General features: G+C 32.1%; 3 protein-coding genes across 5 annotated transcripts in view; 2 read left to right on the top strand and 1 right to left on the bottom strand.

The window, feature by feature from the left end:
* Positions 1 to 207: 207 nt before the first annotated feature.
* On the bottom strand, positions 208 to 5,276 carry IntS14 (integrator complex subunit 14). The gene is made up of 10 exons (XM_085192817.1): positions 4,920 to 5,276; positions 4,677 to 4,831; positions 4,471 to 4,606; positions 4,069 to 4,181; positions 3,510 to 3,702; positions 2,560 to 2,660; positions 2,269 to 2,364; positions 1,711 to 1,897; positions 1,107 to 1,261; positions 208 to 460 (listed from the first exon to the last, which is right to left on the bottom strand). The coding sequence occupies exons 1-10, from the start codon at positions 5,104 to 5,106 to the stop codon at positions 224 to 226; spliced, it is 1,560 nt and encodes a 519-aa protein (XP_085048943.1). The 5' UTR covers positions 5,107 to 5,276; the 3' UTR covers positions 208 to 223.
* Positions 5,277 to 6,147: 871 nt separating this feature from the next.
* LOC146534539 (uncharacterized) lies at positions 6,148 to 8,169 on the top strand. Its single transcript, XM_085193102.1, has 2 exons — positions 6,148 to 6,551; positions 6,955 to 8,169. The coding sequence occupies exons 1-2, from the start codon at positions 6,148 to 6,150 to the stop codon at positions 7,418 to 7,420; spliced, it is 870 nt and encodes a 289-aa protein (XP_085049228.1). The 3' UTR covers positions 7,421 to 8,169.
* Positions 8,170 to 14,002: 5,833 nt separating this feature from the next.
* The window catches only part of Dh44 (corticotropin-releasing diuretic hormone 44), a 49,613-nt gene continuing 45,553 nt past the window's right edge, over positions 14,003 to 18,062 (top strand). For all 3 annotated transcript variants that reach the window (XM_085193246.1, XM_085193247.1, XM_085193248.1), the window contains exon 1: positions 14,003 to 14,161. The gene's annotated coding sequence lies outside the window, so the exon portion shown is untranslated. The remainder of the gene's footprint in view (positions 14,162 to 18,062) is intronic.

Genomic DNA, 18,062 nt, shown 5'->3' with positions numbered 1-18,062 from the left:
AAAATCTAGATATAAGATTTTCAAACATCGCGAATGTTTAGTTGAAGCAGAAACTATCTTGAAAAATATATTATAAAATAAAAAAATACTTAATTTAAAGAACACCTCGGTTTAGTGAATAAAACTTGATAACGTTAAATAACATACTTAATATTATTAGATATTAGAAAAACAATATAAGCTTCGCAAGTTAAACAAAAACCATCATATTTTAATATTTAATTTAATGCGACATAGATGTAACCGTAAAGTTCGTAGCAAGGGGTTGCAGGGTATGTTTTATATCGAGGGCTGTCCGCGGATCTCTCAAAGCGGCTGCTGCGTGCGCAAGTTGTAACGCACATTCTGGCGGCGCAGACGCAGGAAGTGCTGCACACTCTCGCTCCAAAGCACTACCGACGCATGTCAACAGTTCTGAGAATCCTAATGATATTGCTGCTCGGCGTAATCGATTCAGTTCCTGAATAATATTTATAGAGTATATTTCTATGATGGAAGTTGAAATTTAAAACAATAAGAATTGTTAAAAACAATTAAGACGATTACAGTGCAGTATAACAAATAATGTTTTTTTTATACTGTTAACCACATTTTTGTTATTGTTGTGTCTTAATGTGTTCAGACACTCCGTTTTCTGATTACCGCATGTTATAGAGAAATTGCGCAGTGTGTAGCGAAACTCAACGGTGCATTTTTTATGAGCTAAGAAGAGATAATAAAAAGTCATTTTTCATAATGGGGATCGAACTCAAAATCAGTCAGAGCTGTACCGCTCCATCTCTTTGTCGTGATCGTGATTAGGACCCTACTTTGTTTTAAATATAGAATTAAGTTAAACTAAGTTATTGTTAGAATTTCTTTATCATTGAAACAATTAATTATATATGGAAAGTTTTTTTTAGTTTACTTTATTACAATTTATTTTAGTTTTACCCTTCCCCATATTCCCCATATACCAGAGCATTCAATTTTGTGTTAAAACATTTTCTTCCATACTTTTCGCTCAATAGCCGCGCTTTGTCTTATTATCAGAGAAAACTAAAATAACGAATTCCCTCGAAGCAATCAAGCCCACAGCCGTCGCTGTACCCACCAGCAGTACTAACCTTATACAGGTGCTGCGTCTTGTCGGGCAGCTTGCGCGCGTGGCGCAGCACCTTCTGCACGTCCGCGAGCAGTGCGTGTGGGCGCGCCCAAGCGCAGCCTGCGCCGCCGCCGCTGTACGAGCGCCACGACCGCACCGGGAACGTTTCCGCCGGGGCTGCGTGTTCACATACTTATGTATAGTTTTTTGCATTATGATACCTGGCCTACACCGCTTGTGCCGATAGGAGCGTCACATATTTAATATATCTCAATATTTTATTTTTGTATCGACTAGTTTTGTGTAACGATTTATTGAATGTGAAAGATAAAAAAACATTATTGCAGTACAAGAATGCGAAACTGTATGTAACACAGTAAAAATTAAAAATTGTTATTTATATGAGAATTCTAAAATCGCGATAAGATATATTTAATACTCTTAATATAAAAATTAAGGGCTGCTCTTTTAACAGGCATAATTTTTTTCGTGTCCAGAACAATACTTTCACTATAATTTTAAAAAAAACAACGTCGAATATACATGAAAAAATCTTCTTAATTTTTTTTTACAGGAGAATAGGTTCTTTAGTAAATAATACATAGTCGTAACTACCAATAACTTACTTGAAGTAGTATTATCGTCAGCAGGGCCCAACTGGTCGAGGGGACCCAGCCACGGCGCCGCGGAGGCGCCCGGCCGCAGCACGCTCAGCAGCAAGCAGGAGCGGCGCGCGCGAGACACCTCGCACCAAGCGGACAGTGTCCCCCACCAGTCGGAACCTAGTTGCACTATGGCCGCCATACCTTCCACCTGTATGTAATAGTCATAAAAAAACATGGTTTTTGCTATACTTGTTAATACTTATAGATTTAATCAATTATATTTTTGTTATCTACCCTCTTTAATTTTTTAAATTATAATTAATATATTTTAAGAAGTATTTAATATTTAGTAGTTTAAAGTTAGGCTTTCCCCTCATTTCGAGACATTGCGGGTTGACTGGCACTCACTGTCCTTTTTCGTCTGACCAGAGCGAGGAAATTAAAATAACTCAAGCCCTGAAAGGGAATCGAACCCACAATCGTCGTGGTCCACAAGTGTAATGATTTTACATTAGTACAAGTGTATATAGCACCTACATTAAGTCCGTGGCAAACTTAACGTGTAATATAAATACAAACCTTAAGCGCACCATGAAGTAGAACACAAAAGTTTGGCACTTTGCTAGGATCAGACATATCTTCTTCTGTTGAAGTACTTTCGGTACTACTTCCTTCCTAGTAATAAAAAAAATACTCAATTTTATTTTGTAGGTATTTTTTTAAATTTGTTATGAAATTGGTAAAGTGATTTGTTTTTCTTAACTGTCATAGTCCATACTAGATAAAGAACTGAACAACAATATGCTAAATATAATTATAAATTAATTCAATATTTGAAGTGTATGAATAATATATAATTTAAAATATTACTTTTGTTGGTGTTTTAGATCCAAAGTTTTCCCGACTTGCAGAATTACTTCCGACTTGTGCTTGAGGTATCACAAGATGTTTACTTAAAGCGATTGGTGTGCCTGTTAAGTACAAATATAGATAGATATACAACAAGAAAGCCATCGAAAGACCGTCATGACGCAAGTTGAACCCAGCACGAAACTGTAATACGCGACGGTTGTAGGTCCGATTTCGCGGGAAAATGAATTATTTAATACTAGCGACCCCCTTGCGGCTTCGCCCGCTTTTACTACTGGATTATTCATATAATGTATGTTTGCAAAGCACTTAAGATAATGTGAAAATTAATTAAACCCTAATGCAACCCGCATTTTCGTAGTTTCAATAAGGATTTCCAATTGTTTTTACACAGCAAGGATTTTTTAGTAGGTACCGTAATTTTAAATCTGTGCTACTAATCTTTTCAAGTACTTATTAAAATATATTTAAATGACTATTTTTAAACGGAAGAAATTATAAACAAAAGCCTACCTACTAATAACTACTACAAAAAATATGAAACCAAATATATTGCGCTGAAATAATACATTCAACTCCAATTATCCAATACATGCAACTATTAAAAAATTGTGTATCCGGCTATATGGGAGATACAGCATGAAGCTAAACAACAAGAAAAAGGAGTTGACAATTTGGCGTTGTTAAATTTTCCTGGTATTGTAGGAAAAAACCGAACATGTATTTCGCCTTCCACCATAGAATGTCGTTAAAACCTAAAAGTAGAGATCAGTCACAACTTAAGACTAAACTAACATTTTTACATTATTTGGAAGGAAAATAACGAAACATATAATAACTAATAATCCAGAAAAACCATTTGAATGGTATATATATGACTAAACCACGAAAAATAATCAGTAAATTAATTTATTTACTCAGTAAGTACATTTTTACTTAGTAAATCATACCTAAATCTTGTTGTTGTAAAAATCCGATAACATGTAGTTGATTGGACAATGTATAACTCGCAGATAGTCCTTCATGGGATGCTGGTTGCGGTGCCGGAAATAATTGTACTCTTGTTTCAAGTTGACCACATTTTAGTGTACACCAGAATTCTTGATAATGTTGTTCACAAAGACGTGTCATTGCAGTTACAACCTAATAAAATAATAAACATGAAATGAAAAATGTCCATGCAAAGACCACAAGTGTATGTTGCCCAAACCAGAATTATGATCAACTAAACTGAAGAGGAACTGAGCAGGAAAATATGATTTAATGTTTTACACAAACAAAATCATAGCCTACATTTCATTGTTTATACAATATTTATATATACAATATTGATTATAATTTTTTTTCAAACATAAAGTAAAATAAAAAATGATTTTCATTTTACACATGAGAATGGTTTAATATATTTAATATTTGAATATGGAAAATGCATAAAAATAATCTTCTGTACAAAAAATTTTACATTTTAAATTTTAATAAATACAAAAATAGATAACACAATAAACATACACCAGGTATAGAAAGTTGGTCTGGACAGTAGATCGCACCCCTAGTTATATTGCCATTAGAGTTATTAGCAGTGTTGCTGGCCAGATCCACAATCTTCTGGTACAGGGGCATAGCTGTAAAGAATTTTAATTAATTTCTTTATATTTATTAATAGTGTAGTTGTCAATAAAAATTATTTATTATGGCTAATTTCTGGTGGACAAATTATTAGAAACTTATATTTACACTAAATAAATTTTCCTTCTTTCTTCAAATGATATACCTCTGTAACTGGGGAATGACCCACGTATTTGGGGAATCAAATCCACAACCATTGTGTTTACAGTCACACGATTACGCCCCTGCACCTGACATGCTCACATTACAATTACAATATGAAGCTATAATCCAAATAACATTTACCATTTTGTAAGCAGGGATCATGAGGAGATACTACAGGTAAAACATGTATTTTTCCAGGATATGTAGGCGGTAATGGCAGAGCCTGAATGATGCGGTTTCTCCCTATTGTTCCTACTCCACAACTGCCATCTGTAATCTGTTAATGATAATATTTAAACTCAAAAGTATTAATAGATATAATAAAGCCAAATTTTGTAATATAGTACCAAGATTATTTGCACTGGTGTTTGATAGCCCCACTCTGTAAGTATCAATTGGTTAACACCATGAAGGGCAGTTCCTATACATGTTTTATCTCCATCATCTAACTGTGGTAATTTTACTCGTATGTTATCATATTCGCGAGTGAAAGGAACTGCGACTGTAAATAAAATTCGATTAAATCTAGTTTTTTTTAAATTAAAGAATCTTGCTGTACTGTAAAACTCAAGTGAATGAAGGTTATTTACCTTCATAAACTGAAGAAAAAGTGGCAAGTGCTACATATTCCAGTTTAGCATGGATGCAGAGATAATCCAGGAATGTGTTTATAGCCGCTGAAGCTATTGTAAATCGTGTATGACTTTCTGCTGTATCAGTGGTCGGCACAGGCCGGGACATTGATAAAGAAACATCTAACAATATCAAAGTAGGCATGATGGTGAGTTGTACTTATATGTTTTTATTTAATATAACATTCATAATAAGGTTGCAGTAATTATTTTATTAATTTTATTTTCACTTATTCATCAAAGAGTAAGTAAGCACAAATATTAAAGGTTTTAAAATTGTTGTGACATTTGTTTTCATGTAAATGACAAGTTCAAGTGACAACTGACAATAAAACACAGGTTCATTAATTAGGAATTTGAATCAATTTAATTCTTTATCAAATTTAATTACTGTATCAATCAATTTAATGGATGCCAAGTGCCAACAACTTTCTTTTTTGGTGCAACTAAAACTTAAATTAAAGAATTCAATTTCGGTGATGTTTACAATTAGATTAAAAAATATTTATGCTTGTGGTTTTTTTTCTTCACGGGACCGTAGATACTTGACATTCATTTCAGTTTAAATATCTCTTAATTTGAATAAAATATTATGGCAATCGAAAAGGCATCGAAATTAAAAATAATATACAGGATGGAAGTGTCTGCTCTCCTTTTACGGAAGCAGTATAGTATAAAAAATATTTCAAACAAAATAACTACCTACCTAAAAAAATAATTAAGATACGTCAACATTTCAGACGTAGGAAAAATGCATTCACAGGAATTAATCGTGTTCTTAATTTCATATTTCGTATTTTGATTTATAAATAAAATAGTATCGATTGAAACTAATTGGCTAACGGAACTTTCATAACTTTAGTAATCAAATGTTCGAAAAGAATAAAAAAAAATATAGTAGATAGTATATAATAACGTAGCAATATAATTTTGTCAAGTATTGTCGCTAAAAATCCGAAAAAAAAACTATTCAAACGTTTTTTTCTCTTTGTAGGGGCAGAGGGTAGCTGCCCCACCTACCCTCCTTTAAGTCTGGCTCTGTATATTTGCTTTAGAAAATGAATAACAAATTGTATATGGAATTATAGCTTTGTAAGTATTTAAAGCATATATAAACCTACTTGATTTCAATAATTTGCCATTTATATTGTATCAATTTGTCAAATATATAGATAGATACAGTAAAATGGAACATGAGCCAGAAAGTAATAAGGTAATCGAAGAATCCGATATAGAGGAGTACGCGTTTACTTTTAATTTCATAAATCAACCGTGGGACGACCGCTCCAACAATAGTAAAATAGGAATAATTTCATTTCTCGTTACTATATTTGTGGCAACTATGGCCCTAGTTTTTATTAATTTGATTCTTCATTATAGAGAATTTGATGTTGGTTCAATTTATACTAACGTTGAAATTGAATGTAACTTGGTTAAAGTGGATGAATATCCTTTTGCTGCTAGGATTCACTCGGTCTCAACGAATGAACTTATTTGTATAGGGGCTGTTGTATCTACTTCGTCTGTATTAGCAAACGAATTATGCTTGAAGTCAGGGCCTGTCCGTTTAAGGCTAGGAAATCCTTCCAAGTAAGTGTTTAAATAGCTAGTAGTTAACAATTTAAATAATATAATCTAATGCTTGTATAAGTAAGTATGAGCTCGAATTACTACCAAATCCGTCCGAGGCTAGTCGTGGCACAGGGGCACAAAGTGTGTCTGTAAAACCGACTGGTTGTGGGTTCGATCCCCACTCGAGGAGATGAAATATTTACTAAAATGTATAGTTCCATTTCTTCGCTCTGGTGTCGAGGCAAAGCACGGCGTTGAGCGCGGCTGCTAGTCAACACGCAATGCCTCCAGAATTCGGCAGAAAGTGGGGAACGGAGTGTCTTAACACTAGGTTCCCTCTGCCTACCCTGCTGTGTGCAGGATACAGCGTGGAGGTGATTTGTTTTTTATTCTTATATTTAAATTTTATTACTACTTTCAGCCCTCGATGTAAGAAAGGTTTTTCAATAGGCGTTGTCGATCTCATTCCCTATGAAGACGCAGTAACAAGCAGTTTAGTACTTTTATCTAGCTTAGAATATATTGGTGATTGTATACAAACAATAAAAATCGGATTCCATTTAGATGTAGAGAAGGAATTATACATAATTGGCAGGCCTCATCGCGGTGGAAGAACGCTGTCATTACAACTTGCTGAATACAATACAAACAATACTAGCCCTGATATATTACGTTCTTCAAATAAAAATAAAACGATATGCGTTCAAACTTTTGGAAAGTGTCCCGTGCGCGTTGGAGACCTCTTAGTGCAAAGAGGTAGATTATTTGGTTTAGCGTCAACTAGTGCACATAAAAAGGAGAAAACAAACACTATTTGTTTTGCCAATTTAAGTGTTATCTACAAGGAGTTAAAAGATTTAGACGTTGACACAGACGATAAATATTAAACAATAATGTAAAAATAAGGTGAAATTTATTAAGTACGAGATTAGCTTGACATTAAATACGCCTTTCGACGATAGCGACCACGAGGCCTAAGTCTTACGGAGCCAATATCAACTTCTTCAGGTGCTGTGAAACCCTTCCAATCCTTAGTCAGAAAGTATATTCCTAGAACCACAAGGAAAGTGAGCAACGTGTAGATGATGAGGTTATTATGGTCTGGAGTAAGATGGCGCAAACTTTTCGTATCTAAAGTTATTTTGATTGTCGATTTGGCGCTTTGTTGTTTAAAGGACATTATCTGAAAATTATAATTCGTACAGTTTTTTTATTGTTTAATTAAGTAAATTAAAATTATTTATAAAAACACAACCTGTACAATAACCTATAATAGGTCTAATTCATATCCCATAATTTTTTTCTACTAATATAAAATGTTATTTACATTATTAATTGAATTTTCTTTTGAGATTATGGTAGCGTAGTGGGAAAGCCTCTGTAAACGTGACTGTTGTGAGTTCCATAATTATATAAAAAATATTTTCATTCATTTCAATAGGTGAAAACTAGGAAACCCGAACGTAGTGTAAATACTACCTAGATTTGCGGGAAAAAGCGTGAAACTGCTTTTAATGTTTTAAGATATGTTTTAACACATGAAATTCTTTATTATGAGAACGTGGCAAGGCATAAGCATGCACGTTTTGGTTATTACGTTTGCGCGTTCTATTAAAGCTATAGAAAGAGAAACCTATAGACGTTCACATACTACTACAATGCAAACTTTTGTTGTTAGTTTATCTGCAATGCCTCATCCTGTTGAAAGTGGCTAACAGAGTGTCTTGACGCTAGGTTCCTTAGAACATAGGACTCTGCTATAAGTAGGATACAGGGTGAAGCTGAAAAATAAAAGAAAAACGTACTCTCATGCATATAATTAACCCGAAACTGACGCGTAGTTAGAAATACAAAATTTTATTGAGTGCTTGTCATACACGTGATTGGATGTCACACGGTACATTGTATAGTAATCACCGATGTGTCATGGTTGGTCAGATGAAAGTTAAGGACCAAGCGATGTGGACATATAATTAAAATGTTAATTTAGCGCAGCCTCGCACCATGGCAGCTCTATGACGCTGTTATTATTGACAATAAATTAAGATCAGTATCAAACGTTTTAATGATACTAAGACAAGTACATAATGTTAATAAAATGAGAAATAAGTCCAACAGTCAAAATTCTCTATTTTCTGGGACAAAATTGGACGCGGCTCGTTTCTTACTAAGCTTCCTTAGATGCATCAAATTTAAGCCTGTGTTTCGGCAAAACAATACGAAAATCGACAAAAATATCTAATAATTATGTAAAAATAAAATAAGTAATTGTAGATCTAAACATTTCAAAGAGATGAGAAGTTAAAAGACACTTATCTATAGCTATATACACATACAGTTATAATACAATATATATTTTGTTACATATTATGGAAGTAATAATTTATCCTTTTATTATTATAGCATTATTATTAATTTATAATTTTTAGTTCACAAGATTTTTTTCAGTTAAAATTTTATGACTATTTCAGTAAAAGTGACAGTATATTGACATATATGAAATACATTAACAACGTTTAAAATTATTATTTTAAATACAAGTGAAAAAACGACTTATATTTTTACTTAAAAATTATATAGCAAAAATTAAAAAAAACTACCCAACTGTTAAAATTAAGAGTCTTCTCCTTTTTAAGTTGTTCGAAAGAAAACCACCGTACTAAGTAGATGAATATTTTTATTATAATCTATATTATATGAAATAGAAATATTATATAAAAAAAAAATAGCGTAAAGAAATATTCTTGTGGAACGATAAAAATCCTAATCAAAATTCTTTAAAGAGAAAGAGAGCGAGAGAGCCACATTTTCTAACTTCGGAAAGCTCTTAATCAAAGCCTGAAGTAACTATAAAGAAATTTGATTGTTTGTTTTAGTTTATTATATAATCAATTACTTTGTACAAATAGAAAAATAAATATTTAGTTACTACATTTTTTATCTACAAATGTTTGAATAATCAAAGAAAAGTTTTCCGTTCCAAGATTTTCAGAAAACGATAAGTAAATAGCGATGACATAAAAATGGAAACTCAATTCTATGGAGCATTTAATATTAATGATCTGACAGTAGTCAATAAAATTATTTACTGTCGCCTTATTAATCGCTAGCCTCGTAAAAAGTAAGGAGACGTGAAAATTTTAGGGGCCGTCGTGGCGCAGCGGCGCAAGGGTCTGACTATAACGCGACGGTTGTGGGTTCGATCCCCACTCGAGGAAGTGAAATATTTAATTACGTTTATATTGCCATTTCTTCGCTCTGGTGTCTAGGCAAAGCGCAACGCTGAGTTCTGCCACTCAACACGCAATGCCTCCAGAATTCGGCAGAAAGTGGGGAACGGAGTGTCTTAACACTTGGTTTCCTCTGCCTACCCTGCTGTTTGTGAGATACAGCGTGAAGCTGATTTATAGGGCACATATTTTTTAATTTCTATTGATATTGTTTATATGATTATATATTGAACATAACGTAAGTTTTAAATGATAAATACGTATTTTTTTTAATAATATTGTAAAAATGAAGAAAGTAGAAATATAAAGAAAAAGCCATCAGGGGAGGCGATACGAATTGAGCTCGTAATGGCGTTGATTAGAGGGTTGTGCCAACTGCCGTGTTTGAAATAAAAATGTACCTTATTTAAATGTAGGTAATTCTTAATTTAAGAGCTTGATTGAAAATTTGATTTTTAATTTGAAATGTAAGAAAAGTTAATGTTCTTTATTTTTTTTATTTACCCTTTAAAATTATGTCCGTATGGTAAAGCGGTTTTGTGATATATGCAAATAACTTCGCTTCCATTTTCCGCTTAAGCGGAACTTGTAAATTAACATCACTATTTCTATGATTTAATGAGGGAATGTTTTCAGTCCATCTGTAAGAATAAAATATGCCTATTAATTTTCTAGCATATAATGTCGACAAATGAATTTACAATAAATTTTGCTTGGCTACAGTTGTTTGAGTTTCTTGTCGTCATTAAGTTCTTTAGCCTCTTTAAAATATAAAGTGTCCTTTTTCCGGATGGCTGTATCAAATAATTGTTGTTTGGGTTGTTTGGATTTGGTATTATAAAAATATTGTTTTTATTTCAATTCCCTTAGATAGTGATGTCGTAGTACCGATGTATAATGATGAAGTTGTTTTTAAGTAAGCAACTTTTATCATAAGTTGTACTCTTATTCTTTTCATTATGATAAGTCACTTAATAAAGTTTGTCCTTAGTGATTTTTTTATTTCAAATATTTGCGACTAAAGTTCATTGACCGACGACGGCTGACATTTTGTTTAATAGTAAACATTCGTATCGCGCGATCAATTTACTGCATTGTTACACGTTCTCACCAATACACATGTATATATATGTATATACATACAGACAAATATCGTGTTTGAGACCTTGATAGTTCAATGGCGATATCAGTAATCGATATTTTGCCTAGAAACTATTAGGTAAGTACTTAAAACTCTAAACCAAATTGCATAAGAGGTCGTCATGGCGCAGCGGCACAAGGGTGTGTCTGTAACGCGACGGTTGTGGGTTCGATCCCCACTCGAGGAAATGAATATATAATTACGTGTGTATTTCCATTTCTTCGCTTTGGTGTCGAGGCAAAGCTCGGCGTCGAGTTCTGCCACTCAACACTCAAGGCCTCCAGAATGAGAACGAAACGAAAGAGTGTCGTAACACTAGGTTCCCTCTGCCTATCCTGCTGTGTGTTATACAGCGTGAAGCTGATTAAAATTAGATTAGATTAAAGATTTTATAAGCGTGTTGTTCGTAGTTGCTGTCACGCGACGAGATACTTAGTAACAATGCGACCACTGTTATTATTATGTGAAAGTACCGACGTGTTCACTATGGTTTTGAATATAAAAGTAAGTAATAATCATGATTTATACTGCAAAATAATATTTTTTGTGTCTTCGCGCTGTACCCGCACATAGCAGAGAGAACCCGGGAAGTGTTAAGACACTCCGTTTCCCACTTTCCATTAAATTCTGAAGGCATTGCGTGTTGTTCCAGATTGAGAAAATGTAAATATTAAATATTTCATTTGCTCGAATGGGAATCGAAACCCTGCGCCGCGACTGATTTCAATTAAATATATTATTTTTATCTTATTAACATTGCGTTTATATTGTTTGTATTTTTCTCCTAATCATACGAATTGATCCTATGACTTACTCCATGAAAAACAAATGTAAGATTTATGATCAATATTCACAATTCTAATGAAATAATATAAAAAATATCAGAATATTTCATTATATTCATTGAAAATTTTACAGTATAGGTTTTCGGCTCATGGGAGATAAAAGTTAAAATTATATTTCACCAAACAATAAGTACATATACATATACCTACTCGTATTTCTGAAATATTTAACTCTCATGGCATTATTCATGTTTCAACAGTCTAATAAATAATGCGTCGAGTTCTTCTCTGTTTTTGTGTTTTATTTATATGTAAAGATATTTATAAAGCCGTTAATTGCGTTATATAGAATAAAAATTTAAAGTAAAGTAGCTTATGTTCAGTTCCTGAAAGCTCTTGCTTTTGCTCTTTGTCAAACCAGATTGGTAAAGTACAAATAGTTTTGCATATACATTTTTATATAGGTTTCTGGTCTATATTTGCATATTTTTACTCATTTTACAATTTTAACACATATATTTTTTTAATATTTGGAACTGGTTCGACTACATTTAGAATGGGCGAACTCAGATCAACCAGTGAGCTGAAATTATTGAGAAATTATTTTTACTATAATAATTAATGACATCTGTCATTAATTATTATAGTAAATCATCATTTATAAGAGATACTTTCAAAAAGGTTTCAAAATTGGTGTTTTTAAAAAATTCAAATTCAAATTCAAAATACTACTACATTTTTAAGATTTTTCTACTAGGCACTACTACATTTTCAAGATTTTCTCAAATCAACAGTGACTCGAGCTACCCCACTCTCCCCTATACACTTATCTACAAAACTAAGTCTCAAACAAACAATAAATTAACAGAGACCTACCTAATAAGAAAACATCATTGTCATAAAGAGCGAAACGCTTAATTAGGTAAATAAATCTCATGTCATTGTTTTGTTTAAGTTTATGAACGTTTCATTTTCTCGAGTGGAGTTTGAGAGCTGGCTGTAAACTGTAAAGATTTTACTGTTTTCAGTGCGATGCTTACCTTAGAGAGCTTTATCATGTGGATGCGAGAGGTAGCAATTGTTTGTATAACCCTGATGCGCCATCGTGGTATGAATTAGTGATATTTTAAGTTAAAATTTTAGTTTTAAGCGCAATTTCTTTATAGTGTAGTCGATACACTAGCATTTAATAAAATACACCTTTTTTGGAAATTGAGCACACATGCTATATGCGGGATACAGCATAAACCTGAAAAAAAATACGTCGTAGGTATACTGGACCACTATTTAATTTATATTGTAAGAATGATTTACAATGTAATAAAAAAGGGCAAAAGTAAAAACGTAACTGACCTAAGTCCTCCATTAGCTATAAGAAACTTATGACGTTCGATAGGTTTAAGTTGAACGAAGATTTAGGTCCGTAAATCTGAAAGTTATTGGCCGATAAATCGCTAAAATAACTACTTATATTTTTAAGTAAGTTTTAGTGTGCATACCTAGCCTGACCATTCTTTGTTTGGCTCAAAACGGGACATCGATTTTATAATTTTCAATTTTAATTAACATATTAGAAACTAACTTTTTATGTCTTTCGTTTTTTAGAAGGTGTTTCTTTAGAAGTCTGTTTACTATATAGAGATGACCGAAGGTATAATTTAGTGCTTTCGTTTTTTTGTGGACATACCTAATCCGAAATAAGTTAATGGAATATGCATTCAGTTATTTCTTGACAATGCCGTAAATTGATATTCGAAATGTAATTCGACCGACAAAATTTACGTGTCTTTTCGAAAAAACGGAACACAAGCTAAAAAACGGAAAGATTCCGTCTAAAAAGGGACGTTTGGTCACGTATTTAATCGTACCGATACTGATTGGTACTCTCTACTCGTACGTACAACTAATTTTAAAGTAATATTATGAAAAATTAAACAAAATCTTGTTTCAAGTATTTTTTAAAGTGCCAAGTTTTGTGCTTATCTCAATAAATATAATTTTAATAATTATTTTTAAAAAATACGTACATCTAAATAAAAATTTAATAAAAACTGAAATATTTTGTTAAACTGTAATTTAATTAATTGATTTCAAAATTATTTAAAAATAAAATTAGGGCACCATAAAAAAAAAAACAAAAGAACAATATCAACTGAAATATTAAAAAAAAAAAAAACTGTCAATTAATTTATTCGAAATTAACAAAACGTCAAAAGCGATGATCGAGGGGGCGGTCATTGAGAGCGTGTCATGAATGGTGGCGGCGCATGCGTGCGGAGTCAGCCTCCTTGGATATAAGCGCGCCGCCCGTACCGTTTCCCTCACAACTTTGGCGCGCCCAAACCAACAGAAGGAGGACCGCTGAACTCCCATTTCGAACCCTCACTACTTTTTCAGTGACTTGTGACTTAGTTGTCGTGCAGTTTTACGTACTGGTTAACTTGCGCTACTTCCCACATCCGGTTGATAGAGGTAAGATAATATAGAAAATATTTCTATGATAAGTTATTTGAAAGTTTTTATGCCGGTTGCAAAATATATGGAAGATAAATATCTTGTAGGTGTATTAAAACAAACTGAATATATACAACAGACTACAAAAAATAACAGATAACTTTTTTAAAACGATATAAAAATATAACGAAAAAAAACTACAAGGTCACAATTAAAATACAATATAATTTAAATTCTTGCGTCAAAATAATACATTAAAGAATTGTATGTATTAAAAAATATTATAACGTAAAATAATTTTTCTCTTTAATGATGAAATTTAAACATGCAGTTGTAACTCTTATATCATCTACCTTTTCATTGTCCTAGATAAGCATTAAGATAAAATAAAATCATTTCAAAATTACTATGACTGGCTCTACTAGAATATGAAACTATGAACGAAAAGGAAAGTCTACATACATTTCCGGTTATCCTTTTGTTTATATTATCCTAATTACTGTGTGTATAACGTTATGTCTAAAAAAGGGCAAAAATAAATATATATTTTTTTTCGTTAATATAAATACTATAGGAGAAATATTATTCTCAGTGCAATTCTTATTATATGTTAGATACAATTCAATAATATGTCTGTAGATATAGATTTTGGTTATCTTACAAGAATTTCCATTGCTGAAAATCCACAATCATTTTCATATATACGATAAAACCTAACAATTCTATCTTTATTTTTGCGTTGTTCGTTGGCATGTTGGAAACAATAGTAAGATTGTGGGGAGGATTTTACTGTATGAGTTATTTCAATGAATACGTTGCTGTTTTTAAATGTCGAATACCTACCTGCATATTCTTTTAAAAACAGGAAAGATATTACTTCGCCCAAATAACTTTCAATGTTGGATTCAGCTTAATCTTACGCCTTGTCCAGATCAATAAGAAATGTACATTATAAATATTTATGAGCAATTAAAAGTTAATTGGAGGCCAGTTGTTGCGCAGGGGCAAAAGCGTGTGACTGTAAACGCGGCAGGTTGTGAGTTCGATTCCCACTCGAGGAAATGAAATATTTAATATTTTTATTTGTTTGCTTCGGCGTCGAAGCAAAACGCGACAATGCCTCCAGAATTCGGCGGAAAGTAGTGAACAGAAGTATTTTAATTGGAAGTGAGTGTCCTAGCACTAGGTTCTCATCAGGTCTACTTACCATGTTATGAGCAGAACAAATGAAATTATTATTTAAGAGACTTTAGGATTGTTATTGTCTAAAATATAATTTGCTCAGGTTATAATTTAAAACGAATCTCTTAATAGATGCAGCACAGCTTTTACCGTAATGGAAGTAAAATATTGCAGCTCGATAATGACGTTCCGGGCATATCCTGTTGGTAAATCAAAGTTGAGCATCCAGCCACTTAACTGTTTAAAACTAGATCGAGATGGATTCTTAGCATTTAATTTTTTTTACTGTATAGTAAGGAATTATTTGAAAGTAAACACAAAGTTAAATTATCAGTTGAATACTGGAGTCCGACGTGGCATTTCTCAGAGTTCACTTTAGTACCCACTTTAGTGGTGGGTGGAGGGAACCTAGTCCGTTGATGATGATGTTATGTAAAACAGATTTTCACTGTATCATTAGGCACTGAAAGAGCCTAATGTTAAGACTTTCCCTTCTCATTTTCCTCCCAATTTTCTGGATAATGCCTTGAAACCTTGAGTGGTGGAATATATAAAATTAATATTCACTTAAGAGTTATATAAAAAATAGTTATTTATAATTAATTGATTATAAGCGACATGGGTTTGAACTTGGATAATATAATGTTCCACATTTTTCATTTGAAATGCTTTGTCAATATTCAAAGAATCTCTTAACTCTTGTGAGGTCTTACGAAATTACTTATTACTAAGGTAAACAGAGTACTGCGCGACATAACTAAATTTAAAATATTTCTCAAAATATTTTCTTTGTACAGTTATTTTACCACTGATTATTGTTTATAGAAAATAAATTTGATGTGTGGGTTGAAATTTATTGATTTTTAGATAAAATAATAATAATAATGATGTGTTGTAGGGTCGATCCCCACTCGAGGGAACGAATTATTATTTCTTAATATTTTCATTTCTTCGCTCTGGCACCAAGACTAAAGCCCGGCGTTTAGTTCCGCCACTTAACAAACAATACCGCGAAAAAATCGGAAAGTGGGGAGCGTAGTTTCTTCTAAATATGTTCCCTCTGCCTACCCTGCTGTGTGCGGGATACAGCGTAAAGCTGATTATTTTTTTTTATTTAATTATTAATAAATATTATATTTTAAAAAATCCAATGATTTAGGGCTTCGTCTCTGAAAAATATTCATTAAATACTAATACTAATAAAGTTTAAAATTATACGGTTCAAAGAAATTTTTGAAACATGCCATAAATAAACTTTTAAAAACAAAATTTTGTTTATAATCCACAAAAGTAAAAATATTATCTTAAAGTTCTAAACTTCTAAATCGATTCCATTATTCGAATGATTCATTTAATTTAAAATACGTATATCTGTTAAATTTAGCATAAGTAAGTAGGTACTATTCGTACGTAAAACTATTAATGAATATTTGGTTAGGCAAACATACGGTCATATCTGAATACGGATCTACGCCCGTAGCGCTTCGCCCGCTGAGTACGTAGCAGTAACATTAACAGCGGTACAACATTGGTACAATATTTATTTAGAGAAATAGATTTCTATAAGTGCAGAATACTTTTAAATTAACTTTTAAATAAATAGGGAACTTTATCCTTCTATATAATAACAATTTCTTAATTGTTGCTTACTACGAATCTATAAATATAAAAAAGTTGTAACTGCTTTCTTTCTTTGTATGTTAAAGATATAAGTGAAAATCTAATATTAGGGACAATTACCAATCTAACAGCCTATAACAAGGTTTTTTTGTCCATTTGTCTAGGCGCTAATTTTAGAAATGACTTAACCAATCTTAATGCAGTTTTACTACTATATTTGAGCAAACTTCCCGTAACAAAATAGTTGTTGTTTTATTTAAGTTAATTCAGAAATAAAAAGTATTTTGATCGACAAAATTGCGATAAAATAATCGATTTTAATTTTTCTTTTTATGAATATTGTTTTTAAATTAATTATTTTATTAGAATACAAAAGTAATTCAGATTCATAGGCAAATAATTGTCTAGTATAAACGGGCGAAGCCGCGAACAGATCACTGGTACGTAATAAAAGTAGTGGTAGATATGTTTCTCTTACATTTTAATACATTAATCACTTTAATGTTGTCTGCCTTGGAAGCGAATGTACATATAGGTTCCAATTATATAAAAATACATTAAAGCAATGGACAAAAAATTCAAAAGGTTCATTGCTTCGGTCAATTTGATATATAATTTGATGAAGGTCTCAAATTACATACTATGTTGATCAAAGACATATATAAAAGAAATATTATAACAACGATATCATATTTTTTTGATTCATCCATAAATAAGGCTTATTTTAGCGGAAGTTAAAAAGCGTAATCGCTTCAAATGTCAAATATATTTCATTTGAAATGAGCTTAATAGTTTCATGTTTTGCTAAAACTATAACAAGAGCCCGCTTAAGTTGTAGATGGTTTAACAAATGAGTAAATGGGAGTTTGTAGTACAATGGCAGGATTTCTGACATTGTATGAATAACTAATGTGGTATAGAGGTACACTCACATACGCAGTTGTCACCATGTAAACATACTATTAGAATTCTAGTTGTTAAGAATAAAACATAAACAGTCTTCCGTGAAATTGTAAGCAAAATTAATGTTTTACATATTTATATCCATACCTATATTATAAATTCGAAAGTAACTCTGTCTGTCTGTCTGTCTGTCTTTTACGCAATCAGGCCCAAA

Source organism: Heliconius melpomene, chromosome 11 (genome assembly GCF_056956725.1).
Source record: "Heliconius melpomene rosina isolate 202511_hmr_F chromosome 11, ASM5695672v1, whole genome shotgun sequence".
Lineage (NCBI taxonomy): Eukaryota > Metazoa > Arthropoda > Insecta > Lepidoptera > Nymphalidae > Heliconius > Heliconius melpomene.
Note: the sequence above shows the minus strand (reverse complement) of the source record. Positions and strands in the feature narration are given on the sequence as shown.

Bases quoted from the DNA above. Each gene is read 5' to 3' on its own strand.
- IntS14 (XM_085192817.1), bottom strand. From the start codon at position 5,106: ATGCCTACTTTGATATTGTTAGATGTTTCTTTATCAATGTCCCGGCCT. The intron at 4,182-4,470 runs GTAAATGTTATT...AATTCTTTACAG, and splicing joins TGATCCCTGCTTACAAAATG to CTATGCCCCTGTACCAGAAG. The intron at 1,898-2,268 runs GTTTGTATTTAT...TATTACATACAG, and splicing joins TACTTCATGGTGCGCTTAAG to GTGGAAGGTATGGCGGCCAT.
- LOC146534539 (XM_085193102.1), top strand. From the start codon at position 6,148: ATGGAACATGAGCCAGAAAGTAATAAGGTAATCGAAGAATCCGATATA. The intron at 6,552-6,954 runs GTAAGTGTTTAA...TACTACTTTCAG, and splicing joins AGGCTAGGAAATCCTTCCAA to CCCTCGATGTAAGAAAGGTT.